At 42.4% G+C, this 26,953-nt stretch overlaps 1 protein-coding gene across 2 annotated transcripts; it reads right to left on the bottom strand.

Moving 5' to 3' along the window:
* Nucleotides 1–1,424: 1,424 nt before the first annotated feature.
* On the bottom strand, nt 1,425–26,780 carry acox3 (acyl-CoA oxidase 3, pristanoyl). Of its 2 annotated transcripts, none has more exons than XM_026160839.2 (19): nt 26,630–26,780; nt 25,113–25,255; nt 23,166–23,263; nt 22,922–23,057; nt 22,422–22,496; nt 22,240–22,329; nt 19,275–19,418; nt 16,716–16,804; nt 13,285–13,381; nt 11,032–11,214; nt 8,402–8,521; nt 8,202–8,322; nt 5,518–5,640; nt 5,294–5,407; nt 4,614–4,729; nt 2,741–2,915; nt 2,594–2,661; nt 1,860–1,946; nt 1,425–1,666 (listed from the first exon to the last, which is right to left on the bottom strand). In XM_026160839.2, the coding sequence occupies exons 2-19, from the start codon at nt 25,233–25,235 to the stop codon at nt 1,547–1,549; spliced, it is 2,079 nt and encodes a 692-aa protein (XP_026016624.2). In that variant the 5' UTR covers nt 25,236–25,255; nt 26,630–26,780; the 3' UTR covers nt 1,425–1,546. The 2 variants fall into 2 exon arrangements, with proteins under 2 accessions (XP_026016624.2, XP_026016660.2); XM_026160875.2 differs by having other exon boundaries at nt 26,293–26,723.
* Between the last annotated feature and the right edge of the window lie 173 nt (nt 26,781–26,953).

Genomic DNA, 26,953 nt, shown 5'->3' with positions numbered 1-26,953 from the left:
TTGTCAAACAGCTAACAGATCATCTGCAGAGGAATGGTTTATTTGAAGAGTTTCAGTCAGGTTTCAGAGCTCAGCACAGCACAGAAACAGCATTTTTCTTTTTTAACACAGTGCTATGAAAGTATTTGCTCTTCTTTATATATTTATATAAATGTATATATATTTATACTATATTTTGCATATTTGTCACACTTAAGATGTTCCAGATCAAATACATTTTAATATTAGACAGTAAAGATCCAAGAAAATGCAGCTGTTAATTAATTGCATTTATTAAGGGGAAAAAGCTGAACTTACCTAAGCCTGTGAAAGAAAATAAAATAATTGCCCCCTAAACCAGGTAACTGTTTGTGCAGTAAGAATGCCAGTCAATGGCTGTGAGTCTTTCACCTTACTGTGGAGGAACTTTTGTGTGTACTTTATTGTGCCCCGTGGGGAAATTGCTCTCTGCATTTAACCCATTCACTCAGTGAAGCAGTGGGCAGCCATTGGGCGCCCGGGGAGCAGTGTGTAGGGACGGTACCTTGCTCAGGGGTACCTCAGGGTAGCTGTTAAGGGGAATCGAACCCCCGACCTTCCGATCATGGGGCAACCACTCTACCTACTGAGCTATCCCTGCCCTGCCTTGTATACTTGGGTCTAGTCTTCTTTGCAATGAGACAAAATAAAATGAAGAAATCAGCCACCCTGGAGTGTTTTCCAGCTCAAAGCCTCAGATTTAAGTCCAGACTTTGGCCAAAATCGTTTTTTTCGGTCGTTTAGAGGTGGATAGTGGAGGAAACTGTGCTGAGGTGGACGGATCATAGTCCTGTTGAATAGCCAGAGTGCGCCTGAGCCTCAGAGCATGAACTGATGGCCCAACATTCTTCTCTTTGTTAGAGAGCAAAACTCATGTTCTTGCTGCATGAAGTGACAAGACCAATCAGGCTTCAGGGTTTGTTTGTTTTTTTCTTAATTAAATTGTCATTTAAAAACTGTATTTAAAAAAAAATAAAAGCTTCTTATTGGGTAAAATTTATATGAGCAAAGGGTGAAAAGGGATGTTTTCGTACAGAAGATACGCCACATTTTATTTGATGATATACACACATGTATATACTGTGTAATGCATCTTTCTATATCTAGTTATAGTGATACACAAGTCTATGTGTAGATCTACAAATGTGATGAAAAAAACAGCATATCGACATTTCTGGTGTGAAGTTAGAAAAACTGGACGCAGAGAGGGTTAAACTATAAAAATACACCAGCTATCAACCAACAATGATGTTACCAGAAATGCTCGAGGTCTTAGGGCTGCAACTAATTTGAATTATTGTTGAGTAGCACACAGTTTTCTTAAAGTTTAAGCACTCGTGTGCAACTAAATGATAATGAAAATGTCGGTGTATGGAGCAGAGGATTCATGAAAGCTTGTTGAAATCTTGAGTTTGTAAAGTTTTTAATGGACTTGTTCAACATTTCCTAACATTGTTGGAATTTGAGCCCAAGCAAATTCAGGCACTGCACAGACACGCAGAGATCCTTTGCAGAGCACGACTGGGTTTTAGAGTTTAGGCCGCAGAGATCCAAGCACAGGTTTGTCTGAGCAGAACTCCTTCCACCAGGATGGACGTTCCAGCACTTTGCTGCCCTGCATTACTGTGGACCACAGGTGGTTGTAAATCTGCAGGAAGAGGACAAAGGAAAAGTGTTTCTTCACGTATTTAACACGGATTCTCACGCTTATTATCTGAGATTACTTGTGTTGCGATGTAGCCAAATGTAAATAAAAGGGAAATGTTTCAATGTCCTTGAAATTTGACGGACAGCAACGTTTTTACGATACAGCTGGATTTTCTGTGTTTGTATGTGTTTACCTGTCCATCAGCGCAGCCAATAGGTGAGTTGAGGATGAAATCGGTGGGTGCCAGGACATCCACTAAGGCTACTGCATCATCCTTTAGCTGTGAGAGAGACAGAGCAGATTTTACAGTCAGGCCAAGCCATCATTTCTTCAATGTCCTTCTGTTCCATGAAGACATTCCCAAAGTACAGGAGAGCACAAGTAAGGCACTGTTAGACCATACGAGTCAGTGCATAACTACATGGTCCAAACGATGGATGGAGTCGCTTTGAGGTCACCGACAGATTCTGAAGCTTTGAGATTTTTTGCTGTCTTTGTGTTTAGAAATCAAATGTTGTGAATCACAAATCTGACTGAGACCCAGGATACGGCCTTCTCCGGTGGACACGTTAATCAAAATGTGGACACGCCCTGAAGCATACCAGAGTTTTGACTTTCATGGTACCAAAATAGTCAAATGTCAAGTTTAAGATGAATGTGTAAGATTATCTGCTTTACTCTGTCAAAGGAGCCACTCATGTGTTTTTATTCCTCATCTCTTAACTCATAAATACAAACAGCTGAATAAAGAACAAAAACACGACAGTACGAAATGCACACGTGTGCTTATTACAGCAACCGCATTTGTAATTGCTTTGATAATAAGTGGAGCTGTGCCCTATACATAGGAATGTATATGCATTTCTGTATACTTGAGCAAATTCCTGTATATCTGCCATAAACAGATCCGGCCTCTTTCTCGTGTACCTGGGAGCAGAGAGTGAGGATTGCCATCTGGACCAGCTCAGCAGGCTTACGTCCACTCCAGTAATTACCTAGAAACAACAACACTGTGTTACCACATCACTACGATGAAGATTTCTCCGTGTATACAGCATCGAGCCCACTACATACCCTGGTACAGTGTCGCCATGTGGCTGCTGAGGCTCCACAGCCCATACAAGGCACAAAGTTTCCTTAATACTGGTCTGAGACCAGCTGGTGTGTCCTGATTAGTGGTCAGCTCATGAAATCTCTGCAGGCAGGTGTGCTCAATGTAGGCCAAGGCCAGTGACCTGCAGTAGTAAACCTGTACACATACATACATTTAAGTACACTGAAGACATAAAAACACAGACACAGCTGATTTGTAATCTAACCACGTGCACGTGTTCTGGACGTATCAATCCGCAGGCCCACAAAACTCCTCTACAGGAAGCTGATTGTGGCTTTTTAAAAAGTCTAAACCTCTGATCCTCCGAGTCTCACCAGTAGATAAAGCAGAGTTTAACTGGAGCCAGTGTGGGTAAGGGGCCTTACATGCCTGCTCACCCTGGTATGAAGAAACCTGACCAGCCTAAATCAGATGCTATCAGTCCCATCTGTTAGCGGTTGCTGCCCACTTGTAATTTGTGGGATGATTTCAGTAGCCTGGACAGCAAGGAAGGATTATTTTTTACCTGTATTTGTCCCACTAAAGAATAATATTCAGACTTCTACGTTTCACCAAAGATGAAAAAGTGAACGTTCACTATTTGAAGCAACTTAGCACTAACAAAATAACAATCAAATCACCTGAACTAAACTTATTATACTATACTGACCAATCTGCTCTGAGCTCATGCTGACTCTGTTATGTTTGGTAACAAGAGGTTGGAGAAAGGATGAGCACAGAACGATCCTGTTATTCCAGGCCGAGCTCCTGGACGTATGATGCAAATCGAAATCCTTCTGATTTAAGCTTTTAGCACAGAACAAATGAGCAGACAAAAAGCCACAAATTAGAAAATCACTTCACAGGTCGGACTGCAGCTCCACCTCCACTGCTGCCATGTTCAGCTGTGACCGTCTGAGATCTTCTGAACTGCTCATCTGACACAAGATAAAAGGGAAGAAGCTCAAATCTATTTTACATCCCACTTTGGTACCTGCTCACCCTTTCTCCCCCCTCTCTCCTACTGAGCGTCACATCTTTGCATGTTGACCATCCAACCATGTAACCATCAGTGTCCACCCACTTTTATTCTACTTCTCTCTCTCTACGTCACATCACACTGAAATATTCAGTCACATTTGGCTTCATGCTTGGCTTACAGTTGTGTAATTTCACATGAACATTTCTGTAACATGAACATCAACTCAAATACAGAGTAAGACTTTCTTTTACTTTTAAACTCTGTTAGGTTATTTATTTATTTCAGGCCCGTTCTTGTTGCCTAAAATAAACTTCTCTGTAAGTCAGACGCTCTCTGACGTTAGCGTGTTGCTTTCAACCTCATTCTGAACCCCCCCACACACACACAGTACTGCAGATACAGGCTAATGTCTGCATCATGGTGCTGCACAGCCTGCTATGAGTATTTCTGACCTGATCTGTTTACTATGATTTACATCCTGAGTAGACGATATAAGGTTGGAGCGGACAGACAAATCTTAGAGTCTTAGAGGCAGAACATTTCATAGTGTTCATACTCTTTTCCCCAGACCATAAAAGCTTCCTGCTGACTAAGAAAAAAAGGCAATCAAGTTCCAAGGTCCATCACTGACAGCAGCACAGGCTGTGTCAGTAACAGGTCATCTCAAATACTGGGTTCATGCCAGTCTGGAGTAAGTTCATCTCAGATCGATGAATCCAAATCAAACGACCTTTAGCTCAGTCTGATTTGGATAAAAAGCATCAAGTTTCTGTCCAAATTTCAGCCAGTGAAGCTGCATGTGATGCTGAATGCCACCAGAATCAGATGTTTGGATGTATGTGTGTGTGTCTGCACACAGTCATTGGTCTTACTTGGCAGTTGTTACGGGCTTCAAAGTCATCGTTGCCCGACGCTCGCTCTTGTTCCAGCTTCTTCTGACTCTCCTCCAGCAGGAAACACACAAGCCACTTATAGGCTGCCAAAGGCACTGACAGACAAGGGGGAGGATGTTAGCTACACTGGAAAGGTTTCAGTAATATAGTCTGTAGTCAAGCTGAACCAGTCACAGCAGAAAGGCAGGTACATTTACATGTTTATGGCCAACTATTATAAATCACAATCAGGCAGCTTACAGTGCAGAGAAGCAGACACATGCGGCTCTATCAGTTCCCCTTTTTATTTATGTTCCTTTTCCTTAAATGTTCCCCACCTCCCCTCCTTTGTAATCACATCGATGGTGTTGGGTTAGCACCAGCGTGCAGTGTGGGGTCCTCTCAAACCCACAGCAGAGGGCTGAGAACTGACCCCAGATCCTGAGGAGGGAGCCTGTTTCTTACTGGGTCAGCAGGGAAATGAATATATGAATATCAGGGCTACGTGACTAAAGTTCACTACACTCTTGTTTGTGGAACATATTGAAAATTACACATTTACCTCATTTGCAAATCTCGCTCTGTTTTAAAAGGTTTAGTATATTAAGAGGATCTGAAAGGAAGAAATTCCACCATCTCATGTAAAAGTTGATTTGAAGCTGTAGCAGAAAGTAACGTACCTGCAGAATTCACACAGTCGTCCACTGTGAGTGCAGTGAACCTGCTTTTGAGGATCTCCTGAGACTCCTCCAGAAAATCCACGGTGTGAAAGGGAGACTCAATCCGCACACCATCTGACCCCCCATAACCAAACACCAAAGAGAGAAGCTTTAGTGACTGACCCAGCCCATCTATTGACCTTTACTGCAGGTATTTATAATCTGCTGGTGAACAGAGGACTGACCACGCTGTTTTGCATGGAGCCAGGAGAGCAAATAGCTGCTGGTCTGTTGCAGCAGTACGTTGTTGTCTCCTTCATATGTGCAGTTTGGGTCATTGTCATCACGCAGGTCACCCAACCGATTCACTGAATAAAAAAGGAAACACTGACGTATACACACAGTACTGTGCACAAGTGTTAGGCAGGTGTGAAAAATGCTGCAAACAAAGAAAGCTTTCAGAATAAATGATGGTTTATTGGCCCCAAATGTATTCTGCAGCAGGACAACAAGCCCAAACACACAGCCGGTCATGGAGAGCTATCTTCAGCGTGAAGAAGAACAAGAAGTACTGGATGGTCCGGCCCCCACAGAGCCCTGATCTCAACATCGAGTGTGTCTGGGCTTACAGACAGAAGGATGTGAGGACGCCGACATCCACAGCAGACCTGTGCTTAGTTCTCTGAGATGTTTGGAACGACCTACCAGCAGAGCTCCTTTAAAAACTGTGTGTGGACATAGAAGAAGGCAAAGGATGGTCCCACCAAAGATTGATGTGATTTAGCTCTCTCTCGATACCTACTGCAACCATTACCGATCTACACCACAGCAGCAGTGATCAGTGAGATGCTTGGCTACAAGCTCAACAGTCACAAAGAGCAGTACCCTCCATAGAGAAGGAGACTAGAGGCTAAGATCAAGGTAGCACAGAGGGAAGTTAGCAAACTATCGGAGCTGCAGAAAGGTGCAACAAAGAAAGTGCCTAACAAGTACAGCAAGCTGTCCATTCCCGAGGCCTTGGAAACTGCCAAGCAACGACTCACAGCCTTGACCAGCCAAGGAGGTTCACCAGAGAGACAGAAGGCAGGAGAATAAACCAGCTGTTCTCTACAGAACCATCCGAGGTGTTCTCTCAGTGACACGAGAACAATGTTGCTACAAAAATGGTGAGAAAAAGCCAGTTAACAGTGGAAGAGAGACAGACCATCATGACACTTAAAAATATAGGTCTTTCCTACAGAAACATTTAAAAGAAAGTCAGTGAATCGATTCCTTCACCATCAAAGGCACTCAGGAACTGTGACAGGAAGAGGTCTGGCAGACACAAAGACACAGCTGAATCAGAGGACAAGTTTCTGAGAGTTAACAGCTTGTGTGATGGCGGCTCACAGATCAACAGCTTCAAGCGTAATAGCGGTCGTAGCGAGCAAGTCTCAGCTTCAGCTGTGAAGAGAAGACTTCGAGCTGCAGGTTTGACAGGACGAGCTGCAGAAAGAAAGCCAGACGTCAGACTAAGACTGAGGCTCGTCTGGGCCATGAAATGCTACCATTGGACTACTGAAGACTGGAAGAAGGTGTTATGGACTGATGGATCAACATTTGAAATCTTCGGTTCGTCACGCAGGATCTTTGTACGCCGTCGAGTAGGTGAAAGCTCCACAGTGTGTGGCATCAACTGTCAAACATGGAGGAGGAAGTGTGATGGTCTGGGGCCGTTTGCTGATCCAGGGTCAGTGACGTGTACAGAGAGAGAGGCTCCCTGAACCAAACTTTAACTTTACTGGCAACCAATGAAGAGAAGCTAAAACTGGAGCGATATGTGACCTTCTGTTTGTGCCAGTTAAAAGTGTTGCTGCAGCATTCTGCACAGTCTAAAGAAACAAGCAAAGAGACTTTTACAATAATCCAAACAGGACGAAATAAAGGCATGAAGAATCATCTCAAGATCCTTAGATCAGGGGTCTCAAACTCCAGGCCTCGAAGGCCGGTGTCCTGCAGGTTTTAGATCTCACCCTGGGTCAACACACCTGAATCAGATGATTAGTTCATTACCAGGCCTCTGGAGAACTTCAAGACATGGTGAGGAGGTCATTTAACCATTTAAATCAGCTGTGTTGGATCAAGGACAACTTAAACCTGCAGGACACTGGCCCTCGAGGCCTGGAGTTGGACACTCCTGCTTTAGATGATAAAAACGGCTCTGAACCAGCCGTTTGGAGTGATGCTCTGTTGAACTGTTGAATATGACACTGAGGTTCCTGAGGTTCGATTCAACAGAAGAGTCTAAGAAACTGATATGCTGTCCAATAATCAAATTATTAATATTTTCATTCATCCAAAGACAAACATTTAAACATAGGATAGTAGATTTTTCCAGAGGTGCCACTTTGTCTAAAATAGAGTTAGACTGACTGCTGAAGGATGAAACCTTTGAGTCCACATCACTAAGTTTAAATCAGCATCAAACATGGCAGAGAACCTTTCAGCAGCATCCTGGTTTATAATTCGTCTTGGAATAAAATGACAAAATAAAAAATATGCAGCTGTGGTCACTCAGATGCAAACCCTCCACACAAACAGCAATTATAGTTAAATCCAAGGAGAGAACAAGGACCAGTGTCTTTATATGACTGGGACCAGAAACATGCTGCCTAAAGTGAAAAGATTCTGTATTTTTGGATGAGTGCCTCCCTTTTATGGCACTGGTTTGGTCAGGATGCACTGTGACGGGCGTTATCTTCTCTAATCTTTTTTGAGAGGGCTTTGCAGATTATTTTAAGATCAACATTAATATATTGGACAATAGCTGACATGCAGACTTGGATCAAACCAATGTTCTGATTAGTAGATGACCTGCCCGTCCTCCTGAGAGACAGCCAGCCCTAAGTGAGCATGTGCAGGAGTGATATTGAGACAGAGAGAGACTGACTGGCCAAGTATCCGTGTCCACCACAGGCCTCCCGGCACTCCTGGATGCCTCTTTGAGCAGTCCATGATCCCAGTGGTTTGCTGGAGCAACCAATTGCATGGATCTCTCTGCCCATCCCTGCCTGAGAAACACAGATATATTCAACTTTACTTCACAAAAACCGAGCACTCCAAATACACACATGCTGCATGCTTACTCACTGTGTCACTGTTGTCTTTCAACATCTGTCCAATCTGAAACTCAACAAAGTTCATTATGATGGATTTGGTGAAGTTATCAAGAGCATAGGCTGCCGCCAAGTACGGAATCAGACGCCATTGCTGGGAAAACACACAATAAGTAGATGGAATTTAATAACAGCAGCCACACTCACTCACTTACTTACTGTTGCTGTTCAATATTAAAAAACATGATTCCCACAATACACTGATGGACTCAGGAAACTTTATACCAAACCTTATTTACTCTGCACTACGTCAGCATACAGATCATTACATAAATCGTTACTGTATCTGAATCCTTTCTTATGTGAGGATTTATCATTTCTGGATATTTAGTAGTTGAACTGCTTTTACATCTTCATTAACAGCAGTGTGACGGTGTGTCCCCGAGGAAAGATTCAAAGCTTCCAGTCCAGATTTTATAATTCATCCAACTTCAGTCGTTTGTTTTATTGTTACTTGGCATCCATTTCCATAATGTATAAGATGTTTTAATGATTCAATTATACTTTAATTCCAATAATAAAAGCCTAAGCGCACACAATAGTGATGTAACTGCTACAAACAGTAACTTTAAATCTAAACAGAAACTCACCACAGCTCAGACCTAACGCTGAAAATAAGAATGAATAAAACAGCTCTGACAGTGGTTAATATCTAATCTATGGATGGCTCCTAAGCAATGATTATTTTGTAAAACCGACCACGTTTTAGTCGCTTCAGCAAGGCAAGCTGGTCTGATGGGCTCTAACAGTAACTGTCAGCAGTCCTTCAATCACAGTGCTCACATGCATAAATGTGCACAGCTTCCTCATTCTGATAAAACCAGGGATGCAAAAATCAACCTAAGGTCCTGTTAAAGGTTTTCACACCACTGTTATGTTGGAGCAGTTGTGTGCATGTGCAACTTTAACATTTCAATCCGAGCTCCTCTTGGTCGGCACTAAATCAACATGAACCAACAGCTTCTCTGTTACTATCAATACCTCGCCGGTCTTCGTTTCTTCCTCTGTGAAAAGTTTGTGTGTCATCCTCGACAGTGCTCTATCTTTCAATTCACACATTAATAATGTTACTCGGTCTGATTATTTTCAATTGCGCAACATTAATCGTCTCCGTCCTTTTCTCCGCCCACGTCGCTGCCATTCTTGTCCACAGCCTTGTTACTTCCTGGATTGATTATTGTAATTCACTTCTTTTTGGTCTTACTCAAAAATCCATCCACAAGCTCCAGAACTCTGCTGCCCGTATCATCACCAGGACCCCTTCTATCCACCACATCACTCCTGTCCTGCAGCAGCTTCACTGGCTCCCGGTCAAATATCGCATCAATTTCAAAATACTCTTGCACACATTTAAGGCTATTCATCATCTCTCTCCTCCATATCTCTGATCTGGTTAAGATCACCGCCCCATCTCGTTGTCTCAGATCTACTTCTTCCCTTTCACTCTCCGTCCCCTCCCCCCGTCTTGCCACCATGAGGAGCAGGGCTTTCAGCTGCTCTGCTCCACGACCTCCTGATTTAAGAAACATCTCTTCCTTCTCTCTCTTTAAGTCCCAACTCAAAACCCACTTGTTCAAAATAACTTATCCTACATAACCTCTCCACTCTGCTCTTTTATTAGTTTATGTCTTATGCTTTTATGTTGCTTTTTATTCTACTGTGACCTTGAGTGTTCTGAAAGGTGCTTTCAAATAAAATGTATTATCATCATCATCATATCATTATCATTATTATATTATTATTATTATTATTAAACTAAACTGGGGATTATAGATTACATAGTATTAGTACACTCTGGTGTTATCTTTCACATTTTGTGCGGCTAGCTTAGTGCAGGCAGCACCAATGAATCAGCTGCTAATATACGAGGCACACTTGGAAACCCTAACAGTCCAGGTCAGTCCTGATCCTGAGAAGGGACCGGACCCATCCATCTGCTGGCCAATAACCTGCCTCAGTAACACACGGGGCCTCCTGTCCAGCATCAGAGGGGCAAACATGAGCAGGCAGCTCGCTTACTAACATGCTGTCTATCTGCTGATTCCAGGTCTTTCTGCAGCTCTCCACAAGTAGTCACTGACTCTTGGACAACTCATATTTCATTTCACCCCTCTGTCTGAAATCTTGCACCTGGTCGTGGACGGTTTATGTGCTCACTCGAGCCTTCAGCAGTTTGGAAATTCTCGTTGACATCAGTACGTTTCCCAACAATAAGGTTGCAAAGGTGTTGAGAAAGCTCCCTGGGGTTAAACATCGAGAGGTTTCCTGTGTGACACCTGCTTATGAATGAATCAGCTGGTATTAATGTTGATATCGTAGCAGTGCTGTCTTCTAATTACTGACAGGTGGCAGCTGTCAGGCTTCAGTGTCCTAACTTTCCATGCATTTGGCACCTCACTTCCTTCATGTGTTCAACACCTTTCCCCTGTTTCACATGTAGCTTAATTCATAGACATTTATGGTTTGATTTTTTTGAGTAAATTGAATATGTTGTTCCCAACACCTAGTGAAAATGTCAAAAACACCTTTACAAATATATTTAGTTAGAAAACTGGGTGAAACTTATTTTACCCACTAAACGTTACCTGTACCTGATATTATTACCTGTAACTGGTACTCTAAAACAGGGATTTCCTCTGTGTCTGTGGGTCCAAACTGTCTCCTGGCAGCTGAGAAGCGGATAGCCACTGTCAAAGCTAACTTCAGGTTGATAAGAGCCATCCTGGTGATATACACTCTGCCCCCTGATAAGGCACCAAGAGATGCCCCAAAACGCTTTTTAGGGTCCTGGAAGAGACAAAAGAGACACTGATGAGGACTGATTAAAAACACAGCAAAGATATTATTATTATTAGTTATTCATAAAATGTCCGTGTGGTCCTTCACAGGATTGCTGAATTGCGTTTCTGAATATGAAAACATAAAATGATTATTTAACTGCACTGCTAATGTTCTTACACAAAATCAAAACTTAAATGTGAATTCATTCATTTCTCGATCCCACAGTTCCAGCAACTACATGCCATTCAAATGCTGGGCAGGCACAGAGTACTGACAGAAATATACACACGTGCGTGAATATTTATGCCAGTAATATGTGCTGCTCTGTTCTAAACATTTCAGGTGATTATTAAGGTCAGTGAAACACTGCTGTAGGAGACGGCCTGAGGTTTTGAACTGAATCGACCTTTAAGCACCGTGTCACAGTCTGCTGATGGCAGAATTATTACAGCCTGATTGCAGAAATCAGGCAGGGTAGGATGTTGGCTTTGTTAGGGATCTGTTAAAGATCTTTGTGAAGGCGCCCATAAGCTGGTCAGCACATGCCTTGAGTACACATACCATCAGAGGCGGCAGCCTTCACTGGGTTCACTGCACTGGGCACTTGGTCTAATGTGTTTTTCCTCTGTTGGCACATTCTACGTACTGTGTGTCCATCTTTAACCATGCTTTGTTAAAATCACCAGCACTGATGAAAGCCCCGTCCACATGTATCTGCATGTATTTGGTGATGATACTGTGCACCTGGCATTAGCCATGTGGAGCGCAGAACGAACAAACTTTGGACAAACTGCTTGAAATGCGTTGACAGAGACATTTCAGGGATTTAGACTCAGTCTGCACTGAGTACGTAATATCGGATCGGTCCATCTCTACTATATACCACGATGGCGGCACACACAGTTGGAGCAGCTTACGGCTCTCCGTCTCAGTTCTACTTTCAAAATTTGCTGCACCCGCCAGAGCCTCTGATAAGTGGCCTGACAATAGGTTGGAGATGTTTCCAGGGGCTTCATGACGTAAGAAGTTAGTAGGTCTGTAATCCTGGGGGTCTTCGGTACAGGATTGAAGCATGATGTTTTCCACAGCACTGGGACCCTCAGATTCAGACTCATCTTGAACAGTTTATGAAAGACTCCACAAAGCTGGGGGGGCACAGGGCTTGTGGACATCGGGACTTACCTTGTCTGGTCCAGCAGACATGCCACTCCACACCTCTCTCATGCTGCTGGACTTTCCACTCCACCTTTCTTCTGTAATTGTTCTTAGCCTCTCTTATCTTGCCCTTAAGAACACCTGAACCATTCTCACCTCCTCTTGTTATTTGGGTAACAATGGACCGTCCAAGCTGGGACAATGGACTAGGTGCAAAAGGTTGTGTTGATACACTCAGTAAGCTCATTGATGTCCTCACCATGATTTTCACAGAGTGTCGCCCAGCCTATCACCTCAAAACAGCCCTGTAGTTCTGCTAAGCCCTCCTTCATCCACCTCCTCATACTTCTAGTGGTCACAGGCTTGCCTTTCACACAATAGGCACAAAGCGGGGAGCGAGATGAATCAGGTGGGGGGCTGTGGGGTTAGGCGAGGGAGGAACATAAAGAGCCCCCAACATTCTCCAAAAGTTGATTCTGTTCATCTGGACGTAGCGTTTTGTGGGAGAAACGTTTTGTCACTCATCCAGGTGACTCCTTCAGTCTCAGCTGACTGCAGCTTTCAATCTTATAAACAGGACATTTGCATAATGTCTGAAACCAACACACTGAAGGAACAACATTACATGTGGGGGGGGGGGGACGGACTCCCAGCAGCTTTCAACCGCCGGTTGTCAGAAATGCCGCTTGCAGCCAGCTAAGTGACTGTATCTCTACATTTGCTGTTGATAAGTGTTTTTAACCGCTAATAATTTCAATAACTTATAAATAATTAGTTCTTTAAAGAAAGAGCATCTCTGAAATAAACCCATTGTTCTCTAGAATATGGTTAAAGGTTATATCTAAAAAAGCTAAGGCACAGGAAATCAGGCTGTTGAGTTTGAAGTGCCTTCTTTGGCTGCCGCTGGAAATCTGCACGGACCTTAAATGGTGTCACGTAGCGACCATCAGGAGTCAGATCTCCGGTCTTATTCAGCAGGTTCTCGCGTGGGATTCTCACATTGTGGAACATCACAAACCTGTTGTGAGAGAAAGACGTAAATGTTACAGAAAAGAATTGTTACACATCAAAGAGCGAGCCATTCAGTGGATCCTAATGTTTCTTTGTTTCTGGTGTGCAGGCAGGTCAGGCAGATATTTGTTGTTGTCATCATCATCATCATCTTTTTTTTTCTAATTTTTAGTCTTATGGCACCAACACATTTAAAAGAACAAAAGTTGGGATGGAGGCAACAAAAGACTGTAAAATGAGGTGGTACATTTTCTCAGAAAGTAAAGATGGGCAGAGGTGGAACCATTTCTGAACACTGCTAAAATAAAATTGTGAATTTTATGAATATCATCATCTACAGTACAAAGTGTTAACAAAAGATTCTGGAGCAGTTTTCTTTTGTTAACACTATATTAACAATCCAATATTGGATGACCATCATCTTTAGGCCCTCAGGTGGCACCGGATTATATTCTATTATTTAAAATATAGCGCAGGGAACTGAATTGGGTGATTCCCACAAAGCTGTGGTTAGTAAGTCTAGGTCATATTCTCCAAAACCAAAGAGACCTCGAGGAATAAATGGGTTTTTTCAAAATTCTCATCACCAATATGTGTCTGGATCAATTTTTTTATGTTTTTCGTTAATGTCATAAAAATCCTTATCATATAAAACAGATATAATTCTGCCATGCTATGTAAAATCTCTATATTTATGCCTAATATTATTATATATATATTTAACCAAAGAAAATATTTGAATTTATTGAAAATTACTGTGTCCACGCTAAATGTTTCTCATCACCTGCTCAATAAAAAGTACTGTGTCCCTTTAAACTGACCAGCAGTCCCACAATGCATCTCTTCAGAGATAAAATCCAAAATGGACATGTGGTCAGTTGTTCCCTCTTCTCTTACTTTGTGATGTTTTTGTAATGTTACTGAATCTTCTGTCGTTATCATTACCGATATGAGATTATTCTCAATACTTTTTTAAAGGACAACATGCTATGGAGCGTCTGATGGTCTTCTAATCCCGGGTGGGATACTGTGGATCCAATCCGAAGTAAAGTCCGGGTTCAGACTGAGGCCAATGTCTGTCAGTTCCAGATGACTTAAAGTAATTAGTGCATTGCAGAAGGACACAGCATTTTGTAATTTTAAAGTCTTACTCTTTACTGGAAGCATTAAATTACTTTGGTCAGAAGCACATCGATGGTTTATTATCCCCTATGTGCTGATGCTTAGTTATATCTGTGGATAGGCTTTGCTGGTTATTACAAGGTCTGGGCAAACACACAAACATGATTGGACTTTTGCCCTCAGAGATCTCTGATCTGTCCCTTCCTGGGAGGCGTTCTCACTTGATATTGGCTCTCTGCAGTAGAGTATCACTTACTGTTCCTTTTACAACACTAATGGTATTTTTGTGAACCTTATCTATGTAGCCAGTTTAATTAATAACTCATAACATCTTATTTTATAAGTCTAATCTTCATGTGTTTTATCTTGTTCGATCACCTGCTTTTTCACAGTATTCATTCACGTTGTCTGTAGGGATTCACCAGCTTAGCTCGTAGCCTACTCACTAGCAGCACCTCCACCTGTCCCTTCTGCACTTTCCTGCTCAGTGCTCCAAATGTTTAGTTATGCACAGCTACTTTCAATACCACTGATATTTAGACTCTTTTTGTCCAATTGATCATCGAATTAACTTCAACAATTACTTTCACTAAACCAAGGGTTCAGTTGAGGAGGTCATTCAGCCATTTAAATCAGCTGTGTTGGATCAAGGACATCTAAAACCAAAAAAGACCTGGATGACCTCTGCTTCTACATTCAGATAAAACTGAGAAATCGAGGAGGATGCGGATGATGTTGATGATGATTTATTTTTCACTTGCAGTTGCCTGCAGTGAAATTAGACCTCTTCCAGCCATACATACATTACACAAACATCACATCGGTGAGACAGGTCAGAACAGGTAGCGTAAAGAAAAACAATGAAATGTCCCTTCTTCTTTTTGCGTTATCAATTGATCCATTGGTGATTAAGCTGCGAGCTGACAGTTGCATTAAGGGCATCATGAGAGCTGACCAGGAGCACAAAATATCCTTATATGCTGCCGACCTCCTGCTGTGTATGTCAGAGCCTTTATGCTCTCTTCCCTGTGCTCTCACTATTTTTGAATGTTTTGGCAAACTTTCAGGTTACAAGTTGAACCTGCATAAACGTGAACTTCTCTGTGTCCACTCTGTAGCCAGGAAGGTTTCATTTTCAAATTTTCAATTTAAAGTTAAATCAGAGTATGTGACCTATCGGGAGTTAAGGTTACCCACTCATACAAAGGTCTTTATGAAAGAAACTTTGTCCCGCTGCTTGAGAATACTGAGACAGATCTTCAGAGATGGACCAGTTTACCACTGTCATTAACTGGCTGCATCAGTTCTACCAAAATGAACATACGACCCAAGTTCCTTTATTTGCTTGCTACTTACCCAATAAGTATTTTATAACACTGACTAAGCATATCTCTGCATTTATTTGGAATGGCAAAAGTCCACGAATTCGTAAAGATTTCATGCAGAGGACTAGGCCAAACTTTCAGTCTTATTATTGGGCAGCAAATATTCGAAATATGCTGCACTGGATGAGTAGTTTCACTACAAAGACTCCATCTTGGCTCCAAATTGAGTCATTGAGTCAAACGTGCCTATGAGCTTTGTTGAGTGCAGCTCTCCCATTAGAACTGTACGACTATAAACGTAACCCTTTGCTGTATGACGCTCAGAATCTGGGTGCAATGTAGGAAAAGGTTTGGGTTACACTTAATGTCAATTAAAGCACCGATCAGCTCAAATCATATGTTCCCTCCATGATGGACTCTGCCTTTAAAATATGGGAAAGTAATGGCCTTAGAAATATCAAAGACCTTTTTGTAGATGGGATTGTTGCCTCATTCACGCAGCTCCTGAAGCAGTTTAATGTTCCTCTGGAGCATTTTTTTACGCTTTTTACAAATTCTCCACTTTGTAAAGAGTCGATTTCCTTTATTTCCGGAACTACCTGAGGAAACTTCTTTGGATAAAATTATTAATATAAACATTCATAATACCGCCCACCCCTAAGACACAGTCATACAGTCTACATGTCAAATGTGTGGTTAAAAAGATTCATGAAGATAACTGTAATGTTCTTTCAGTACTCTGAAACACTGTGTACCATTCCAGCACACCAACAACTCTACCTGTTGACTGCAATAGCCAGTGAGAACATATTTCCACAACATCAAGGGCATCATGTCTTTATTTGCTTGTGTTTTCCATCTTATTTTACAAATGCAGCATTTGCAGTCACCTACCCATTATCCAGTCCATTCTGACCCAGCTTCTTCCCCATGTCTCCGACCAGCACACCAGGCAAAGCCAGCAGGGTCTTGGGATCTCTCAGCTGGAGCAGAGTGATTACAGCTTAACTGGCTGTGTGTCAAATAATACACAAATCTACACAAACAGCTGAAAATAACACACAGTATAAGATACCTGCAGTATGACTTTATTTGACCAACTCTGCTGATCATACATGATTTCTAACGCTTTTAGAAATCGTGGTGTTCTCAAGTCTTTTCAGACAGTTATCATTTTTAAGAAATAATGAAAATAACACACCATTTTGCTTTTATTTAAATTAAATAGTCTTTTGTATGCATCTTCCTTTCTGTAAGGGCCGTGCAGCCCACGTTGCAGGTTATGCACAGCGCACAAGTGAGCGATAGCAGAGTCCAGGCAGGGTAGGTTGACATGAGGATTTGTGACAGAAGAATAGCATTAAGAGTGAAAAGGAAAGGTTTATCTGGTGGAAGTGAGACCTGCTGACAGGATGACAAGCTGGAGGTGGCAGAGTGGAAGATACTAAGGCTTCTTTATTGAGAGTGAAGAGAATGGACCAAATTAGGAATGACATAAATTAGAGAGACAGCACAGGTCAAGCATTCTGGAGACAAAATTAGACAGACATGCAAGCAACAGGAAAAGAGGAACCACGGAAAAGATTTACATGTCCTCCAGTAAGAGAAGACATGTAGAGGGCTGCTGTAACGAGAGGATGCTTGGGACGGGGTGAGACGGAGGCAGATATCTGCTGTGGTGCAGCTGAAAAAAAAAGCTACTTGAGGGACGCCATCTGAGCTTGAACAATGATCAGGTACTAGTGATGGGCAGAGCGAGGCGTGTACGGAGGTTTCAAAACAATCTGAATCCCATCTCCACAGTGACACCTGCTGGCCAATTTGGCTATTGCAACCCTGTGAAACCGTAACACAGACAAGTCCAGCACAATTCCTAACAAAGCTACTTAATCCACCAGACTGTCAATAATGGAGACCACCACACACTTTGGGGAAATCCCTGCACAAACAAGGCAAGAAAATATTGAGCCTGCTGCAACCATAATGAACAGGGATGGGAATTGAGAAAACCAGTTCCCAGTAGTCCAATTCCTTGGACTTGTTAGTCTGCCTATCGATCCAGTTCTAGCACTCGCACTACAATCAGCTGATTTCAGTCCGCGGGTCAGAGGAGGAAAACAGCGACACAGTCTAGAGCATGGACATGGACGTTTACATTTATTGCACAAAAGGATGAGATAAACGGTAAAGTGGGAAACTCCTCACACTACTTTGGCAAGCATCTGCTAATAGAGCATGCTAACGCAAAGCTAGCTAAGAACACAGAGTGAAAGCTGAATGAATGCCGAGCCCAGCAGCCATCTTTTCTTTTTGCAGTCAGCTTTGAATTCTACTAAGACAAAGACCTTAGAGATGGAAGATTTGTGCTGGCGTGTGGAGTTGTAGCCTCGTTGTTATTTTTTATTGTTAGCTTTTTTATAGAGCAACTTATGTAACAAGTAGTATAATAAATAACCTTTTCCCAGGAGTAATTAAGTATCATACTGCATTACTTTTAAGTAAAGTGTTCTGTGAAACGTGTAATAATGGCGTTTTTAATTAACAACTCTAATCACAACAAAGAAGGTAAACACCTCAACAACCGTGGACACACATCTGACCCACAGCATGGAATTAATCTGCATGACTGTCATTTCTTTCCTGCTGCTTAGCAACGGCGGTGACTCTCAAAACAAAGTGAACAAGAACCCAGTGAGAATCGATAAGAGAACAGATAAGGTATCAAACTGATAACTGATATTGATAATGGAATCAGAATCACTACATTCTTATCAATTCCCATCACCAGTAATGAACAGAGTGCTTCAGCAAAATCCTCCCTCTGTTAACATTTGTGTTGCTCACAATAACTCACTAAAATAAAACATAAATGATAATATTAAGTATAAACACAGGTTTTTTGTTAGCTTGCTCACAGCCCTCAGAACTTTCTAGGAGCTCATGTCATCAGGTTTCCTCTACACACTGTCAAGTAAAGCAAGTAGCTGGCATGTGTTAACTTTTATTTTTAATTAATTTAAAATTATATTTAAATGAAAAAATGTAATTTGTTTCCTTCTTCAGAAAAACAAACATTTGTTTACAGGGTCTAATTCTGATCAAATGTTACAGTCCATTTCATGCACGTCCATCAGCTAAATCATCCTCTGCTGAAGCGCACCGAAATCTAGTTCGCTCTGAGTCACGTGAGCTGGATGATTTGAACCACACTGAAACATCAGCACCTCAGAAGCTCGACAGTGTCAAAACAGCAGTAGTGAGCTTCACATCCCTATCAGTTAATAGAAACTTAGCTGTGAGGTCTCCTATGGCTCTAAACACTGTTGTAGTTGATGGTCTTATTTGAATAGCTACCTGACAACACAAAAGCTCTTGGACTTTCTGATAGTTACCTTGTACCTTGTGATGCAAGCAGCCATTTCTTTAAAGATATTCAAATTCACCAGAACTCACCGGGACAACAAAAGAGTGCAGTCCGTGGCACACCTGATCAGGTGTGTAGAGCTGAGCATACACCACAGCATGGGTAGCAGTCTTTCCCAGGTTCCCCACCCAGAACTTTGCAGCCTCAAAGTCCGGAGAGTTGATCACGAACTCCTACAGAAGAGAAACAGAAATCAGTTCAAGTGAGGAGAAATTAAAATTCCTCCATGTGACCCTCAATTAGTCAAATGAAAAGTCAGCTATTAGAGACTTACACTGTATGACCTAAGGGGTGCGCTCTCAAATGCCCTCATAATTTTAAATTAAAATTTTATTTGATTTCATTATTTTATGACATGATCGCATGAAACGGCCAAAAGTCGACAGTTAAAATTAAGCTCACAACTTTAACAAACTTATATAAAAGTCTTAAAATGTAATGTGGTTGGTTGGAAGTGGAAGAGAAAGCTTAGCAACTTCTAGATAAGAGCCCAGATGAAGCATTTCTGGAGGGTGTAGCTGTAAAGGGGAGTTTTTCCTTCCCACTGTTGCCAGAGTGCTTGCTCATCAGGGGTGTCTGATTTTGGGGGTTTCTGTATTATTGTAAGGTCTTTATCTTACAGCATTAAATGCCTTCAGGCGACTGTCGTTGTGATTTGCCACTGTATAAATAAAATTGAATTGAACTGGATCTACAGGGCAGAGCCCCACACCGTAACCACAGTGCAGTCAGACAAATGCCATTTTCCAGGCGACCACCAAACCAAGACTGCTCGATCAGATCAGCAGTAGGAGAAGCAGTATGAGAAAATATCTACTGTTAGGTATTTTAGCACCATGGGAGCATTTACTGGATATTGTTTTATAGTGACATTATGCAGGAAAACTCTGTCATTCAATAAGGCCCCTTTGTTTTAGTTATTTTTCTCTTTGACCCAAGAATTGATGTGTGAGAATCACAGGCTGGTACAAGGTTGAAATACCACAGAGATCACTCCCTCAGCTACATTAGTTTCTTAATCTTTTAGACGCCTGTTGAAGGCCAAATGGTTTGTTTCAGATTTCACTAATGAAAGAACTCTTTGTTTTGTGCCTTGAAAATATGTCGCTGAGATAATCACAATTGTAGCTGAACTAATAAACTACACAAAGGATGCTTCTTCACCCAAGGGCAGGAAGACGCTGCCTTATCTTGGTCTGTACTGGTTTAAACTGATAATCTGCTGTCTCATGAATTTTACCCTCTATATAAACTGTTGTACTTGTGAATAAAGTTGAGTCAATTTGGGAAGACAATCTAAAGCAGTCTCTGTTTTCTTGTTCTCCCAAGCTGCTCCCGAGCTCGTACTAACACGCTGAATGGCATGCTTGAATGTTGCTTGAGAATATATTTGACTGTGTTACAGACTAAGGGACATTCTCTGCTGATAGGTGAAGGTACATTCTCTGCTGATAGACGTCCACGCCTCGAAGGAAGTCGATCCACGGATTAGGCCTTGGAAACCGTTTCCTTCACCTACCAATCCTGGAGACCGAGCAATACTGGAAGACCATATGGGAGAAGGACGATACTTAACAACAACGCTCAGTGACCATAAGAGCAGACCACAGCAACCTCCTGAACAGGATCCAGTAACCATCACAGTGGCACACATCCAAGAAAGAGTCTTCAGCATGAACAGCTGGATAACACCAGGCCCTGATGATCCAAACCCACTGGCTGAAGAAGCAAACTGCACGCCATGAGCACCTGGCAGCACAAATGAACCAGCTGCTATGGAAAAGACATGCTCAGAAGGGCTAACGAAAGGCGAAACAGCAGCTACTGGTAGACAGAGCAGTAGCCCGAGACTGTAAGACCAGACTGACCGACCTGTGCACCGCCTGTATTGACTACAAGAAAGCCTCAATGACTCAATGCTCCACACATGGATCCTGGAATTCTTAGGGATCAAGGGGACCCTCAGAACCTACAGTGGGGATGTGAAGAACAACACTAGAGGCCAACTTCAAGCTAATAGCGCAAGTGGCATCAAGTGCACGATCTACCAAGGAGATGCTCTCTCCCCACTGTTCTTCATAAGCCTGAACCCCCTCGGTGAAGTCATCAAATCTGGCTATGGATACCGGCATGGAGTAATTGTCAGGCACCTCCTCTACATGGATGACTGTACTCCAAGAGTTCACGAGACATTGATTAACTGATCTATACCACTAGGATCTACAGCAATGACACTGGAATGTCATTCGAACATGAGAAGTGTAGTTGGATGGTAACAAAAACAGGGAATAATCAGCTAGTCAAAGGAGGACAAGCCCGACCTCAGCATGCATGAAGGGTTTCACTCCAAAGCACCCTGAGACTACACGCTAAGGCGAAGTAAGGTTGCTATGGGCTACTGTGTGTAAAAAACACTTTTCAAGATGAAACTACAAAGATCCATGAGTACATTAGGAAGATGGCCACATCCGATTATGTGTTTAGTGAATTCCTCAGGCAGCAGAAATCCAAGAAAGAAGAAGAGCAAGAAGTGGAACCATCATGGAAGAAGAGGCCCCTGCATGGCATGTACAACCAGCAGACAGAAAAAGTGGCTGATATCAAAAAATCCCCAGGAAGTGGTTCCTGTGGTACTCTGAGCATTTGGTGCAGTAATCCCAAAAATGGGAAGTTGGCTCCAGCAGTTCCCAGGAATGACATCCAAAACCCGTGTGTGTGTGTGTGTGTGTGTGTGTGTGTGTGTGTGTGTGTGTGTGTGTGTGTGTGTGTGTGTGTGAGAGAGTTTGCGTGTGTGTGTGTGTGAGTTTGCGTGTGTGTGTGTGAGTTTGCGCGTGTGTGTGTGAGTTTGCGCGTGTGTGTGTGAGTTTGCGCGTGTGTGTGTGTGTGTGAGTTTGCGCGTGTGTGTGTGTGTGTGAGTTTGCGCGTGTGTGTGTGTGTGTGTGAGTTTGCGTGTGTGAGTTTGCGTGTGTGTGTTTGTTTTCAGAGTGCACTGACCTGAGTAGAGGGGTCATACTTGGCCGTGGTCCTCATGGCTCTGGTGTTACTGCCATGGCTCAACTCAGTCAATGCAAAGCATCCAAAGATCTATAAGCACATATGTAAAAGTTTTATGAACACAATAGCAGACAGTGAGCAGTCGACTCCTTCCTCCTCTTACTCAGGATTCGCTGTCTTACCCTCATGTCTTCAGTGTTTTCAACAAATTTCTTATGTCTGCTTGACCCTGAGTTGGCAACAGTTGCTCCAAACATCTGAAACATAAAAGGTTTTGAATCTAACTGAATGACACGATAAAAGAAAAACAAATAATAACAGCTATGTGAAGATATTAAACAAATGAAAGCTTTCCCCCAATTTTAAAAACTGATTTTAACACAACCGATCTTTATGCAGAATACCCTTTTAGTGATGTTTTGCTAAATGCATCCTGGAGAATAATAATAGTGGCTCAATCCACAAACTAGAAACTTCCCAATGTTTGTGGAAATTCAAACAAACAAACAAACCACACGTTCTATGGTTTAAAATTACAGTGTTGCTTGTTTTAGAGTGAAAACAGCTGTGGCTTTGCCAGTCATAAACCGTCTTAACATTGCTCAGAAACACAATCTTAGTCATCTCATATAACATACACTCTGTGTGTCTGTGTGAGGACATTTTACTCAAACACAATTACCCCCAGGCTGAGGAAGAGCTTAGCAACCAAGGCCCAGTCATACATGCCCAGACAGTCGTCGAGGTACATCGCTTTCCAGGGATTGGCCATCGCCTCTTCCTTGGTGACAAAGTTGTACCGAAGCAGCTGCTTCATTCTGTGAATTTTCATATGGAGTTTTATTGTCTTTAGAAAGTACCGACTTACAGAACAGAGGACACGACAGGTGCTACATAACTTCAGCTGTAGTTTACCAAGTAGATACCTCAGAAAGGTCAACTCTCTCTTTTTCTCTATGGGGACATCTTCACCAGGCTGACGGGCAAACAGAGGGTCGTTCTCCAGTGTCCTGAACACATGTTGCTGTAATGTGGAAAGGACCAGACAGAGTAAGACAAAGTGAAATCCACCTGACAAAATGCTGCATAGTTGATAGCCATGGCTTAATGGAAAAGAATATGAACATTAAAAGAGGTGAAATGTCTCCATGTGATCTTGTTTGCATGACATTCATTGTATAATACAGTTGTTTAGGATGAAAAATGTCAATATCACAAAGTTAAATCTAAGCTGATAGCTGCTTGAGCTTTCATAATTGAAAAGTATTTGTCGCATAATTCTGCAGATGAAAGTTGAGCCCTGCTCTGAAAACTGCCAGCGTTTGAAGAAGAGCTGCAAGAAGCTAAAGTGTTAGCCAAAGAGGAAGGCATTACGAGCGGCACAGATGTAGCAAATTCAAAGGTTGTTCTTCAGCCTGGAAATGGTAACAAGAACGTACAAGAATCCCACATTCATCTTAACATCAACTTATCCTTTATGTTAAGATTTTATTTTGGACTACTTACTTTAGGAACACTAAGGAATACTTCAAAGAACCTCCTTAATCCCACGGACACATGCTCCATAGAGGAAGCAGAGTCTGGGGACGAGGGGGCGACTCATCCTCCAGGACGGGTGAGGTCACTGAGGCAGTTAAACAAATGCTTAGTGGCAGAGCTCCTCGGGTGGATGAGGTTCACTGAGGTTCTTGAAGGTTCTGGATGTTGTAGAGCTGTCTTGGTTAACACACCTCTCCAATATTGTGTGGAGATACGGGGGCGGTACCTGAGGAGACAGTTCCCATTGGCAGGGAGGGAGACCGAAGGGTGTGCTCCAACTATAGGGGGACCGGTTCATAATTTGAATGGAAGAAGCAAAATGTTCCACTTGGGTGGTCTCAGATCTTGTGTGGCTTTTCCCAGATGCCCACTCCGGGTCAGGGACGAGTTGCTGCCCCAAGTAGAAGAGTTTAAGTATCTCAGGGTCTTGTTCACGAGTGATGGGAGCAGGGGATCAACAGACGCAGTGGTGCTGCAGCTGGAGCGATGCGGACTCAGCCCAGGATAAGCAGAGGAAATTGGATAGATGGATGGACTACTCACTTTAAATATTTCATTTTTATATTCATCCACCAGTTGGCACCACTGTTTACTAACGTAGGCAGTAATTTCACACTTTACTGTTTTCTGTAAGTGTGCCTTGCTGTTGAAATTAGAAGTGTATGTTACTTTTTATATTGCATAATAGTGAGTGTGTGTGTGTGTGTGTGTGTGTGTGTGTGTGTGATGTTCAACTTCAAATCTTCCTTCACAGAAGGCCACACTCTGAATAATGATAAACCGTGAGTAACCTTTCAATGCTTCAAAGATATCTCAGCAGTAAGAATCAAAAGCAACAGCAGGAAGAAGAAACACGAAAAGCTGGAGGAGTACCAAGGGCTCAGAGAAGAGCTCGAGAAGATGTGGAGGGTGAAGGTAACGGTGGTCCCAGTGGTAATCGAACCAGTCGGTGCAATGGCCCTCAAGCTAGGAGAGTAGCCCCAGCATGTCTCAGGAACAACATCATATCTCTGTCCACAAGATATGATGCTGCACCGGACCTGTGTGTGTGTGTGTGTGTGTGTGTGTGTGTGTGTGTGTGTGTGTGTGTGTGTGTGTGTGTGTGTGTGTGCTCAGAAGCAGAATCATGGAGAAGTGTGATGATTTATTCTAAGAGAAGTGAAAACGCAATAGTTAAAGGTGAGGATGTAAATACATCATCCTGTCTATGCTCCAAGTGAAAATCTCTTGGCTTCTCAGTGGCAAGTTACAGTTTAGGCTTACCATATGATTTTCCTGATCTCACGCAAACGCTGTTTAATACACAATGCCATGAGTACAGCCTGTGCTGTTACCTTGAATAGATATACATCTTCTCCATCTATAAAGCGGACCATGTCCTTCCAGCTGAAGGAGGCTTTGTTCCTGTAGACATCGAGTGGGCCGCTGGGGAGGTCAGCCACGTCACGGTTCATCATGTTTTAAGGCACTGTGCACTCTGAAGAGATACAAGACAGAAGAAAATGGGACAGTAAATGAACAGAACTAGTCCTAGCACTGGACCCTGTGAAAGCACACTTTAATGTGTGCACTGAAATATTATGCTCAACAGTACTGAATGCTGCAGTGAGGTCAAGCACAAGCACAGAGATGAGTCCAGAGTCAGAGGCCTTACTAAGACAGGTCCTGTGCTGTGATGAAAGCTGACTGAAGCGCAGTATCAGATATTTCTTTTAAGAAAGTGTACAAGTCAGATTAAATGCATTAATGTACACATTTTAGTGGCCTTGAAGATTCAATAACATAAATGTAATGCTGGGTTCAAAATTGTGCATTAATACCTGATAACTAAATACCAATATTGCACAGTATTGTACAATACCTTGTGCAATACTTTTTTGTAAATAGTCAATGGTGCAATAGACCTCAATACTTGAAATGTGCAATTCACTTGTATTTTTATTTTTTATTCCTATTTATTCCCTTCGTATATTTTATTTATATTTGTCTCTGTATTTATATGTGTCTGTGTGTGTGTGTGTGTGTGTGTGTGTGTGTGTGTGTGTGTGTGTGTGTGTGTGTATGTATGTATATATATATATATATATATATATATATAAAATATTCTGTAACTGTAACTTCTGTCGGTGCTGTGCTTTTTGGAAATCGAATTTCCCAGAGGAACCCACCCGAGGGATTAATAAAGTTCTATCTTATCTTATCTTAAACTGCACACGCGCTTGATTTAAAGTATAATTTTAATGACAAGTTTTTTCTTCGTTGGTTTAGTGACGCTATGCAGGTACAGGTCAGTCACCCACGGGAGGCCTACTGTGGCATTCACTGAGTGTCTATTTGCACACAGTCTGATTGTAGATTTGACCAAAGTCTTTAGCAAAGGTTTTACAGCTAGCACATCAACAATGACTACTGCACTTCAAATAAGCTCTTTCGTGTTGATATCGGACACACAGACGGACTTTTTTACGGCTCAAGAACATCACCGACGATCAAAGACCAGCGTGACCTTTATACCTTTTTGTAACTTATCAGCTGCCAAACGCGGACCAAAGTTCAAAGCTAACGGCGTCTGGACCCGCTAATGCACGTGAAGGAGTTCCACGGCGTTGTGCTCAGCGTCACCTGCTGTGGACTGGCAGGTGTGCAAAACTAGAGAAGTGACGAAAGGAAATCCTCAAGGTTGATTCTGGTCATCTGGACGTTTTCATCGAGAGAAACGTTTCGTCACGCATCCAGGTAACTCCGTCGGTCTCAGCTGACTGCAGGTCTCCCCAACATTATAAAAGTAAAGTCTTCACTTGAATAAGCCTTTAGGTGCATACGTCACGTCACGTCACGTCTCATATCTTACCGAACGCTGCGGTTGTCACGCCGGTGTGTTGCTGGCTTCTCTGTCAGTTTCCCAACTGAGCTGTGAGCTACGCGTAAGAAGGTAAGCAGGAAAAATGACGCTTCCTAACAGCGACGACAACACTTCCTCTCTGCATCCTTCAGAATAAAAGTATCCTCTAGCGCAGTGAAAAGTAACATCATTTGTTACATTTTAGGAAATCCATGCGGAATCACGTGATCACATCGCTTATTACTAACGCTGATGTTACACTGATGTAACATATGCAAAACTCCAACGTTAAAATATCACTTTATGAGTTGATTATTAGTCTAATCTATTTTA

The sequence above is a fragment of the Astatotilapia calliptera genome, chromosome 3, assembly GCF_964374335.1.
Source record: "Astatotilapia calliptera chromosome 3, fAstCal68.1, whole genome shotgun sequence".
Classification (NCBI taxonomy): Eukaryota; Metazoa; Chordata; class Actinopteri; order Cichliformes; family Cichlidae; genus Astatotilapia; species Astatotilapia calliptera.
Note: the sequence above shows the minus strand (reverse complement) of the source record. Positions and strands in the feature narration are given on the sequence as shown.

What these genes read in the sequence shown, in the direction of transcription:
- acox3 (XM_026160839.2), bottom strand. Translation starts at nt 25,235, where the DNA reads ATGATGAACCGTGACGTGGCTGACCTCCCCAGCGGCCCACTCGATGTC. An exon ending in CAGAATGGACTGGATAATGG is followed by an intron (nt 13,382 to 16,715) that starts GTAGGTGACTGC and finishes CTCTCACAACAG; the next exon opens with GTTTGTGATGTTCCACAATG. An exon ending in CGACTGTGTGAATTCTGCAG is followed by an intron (nt 4,730 to 5,293) that starts GTACGTTACTTT and finishes CTTGTCTGTCAG; the next exon opens with TGCCTTTGGCAGCCTATAAG.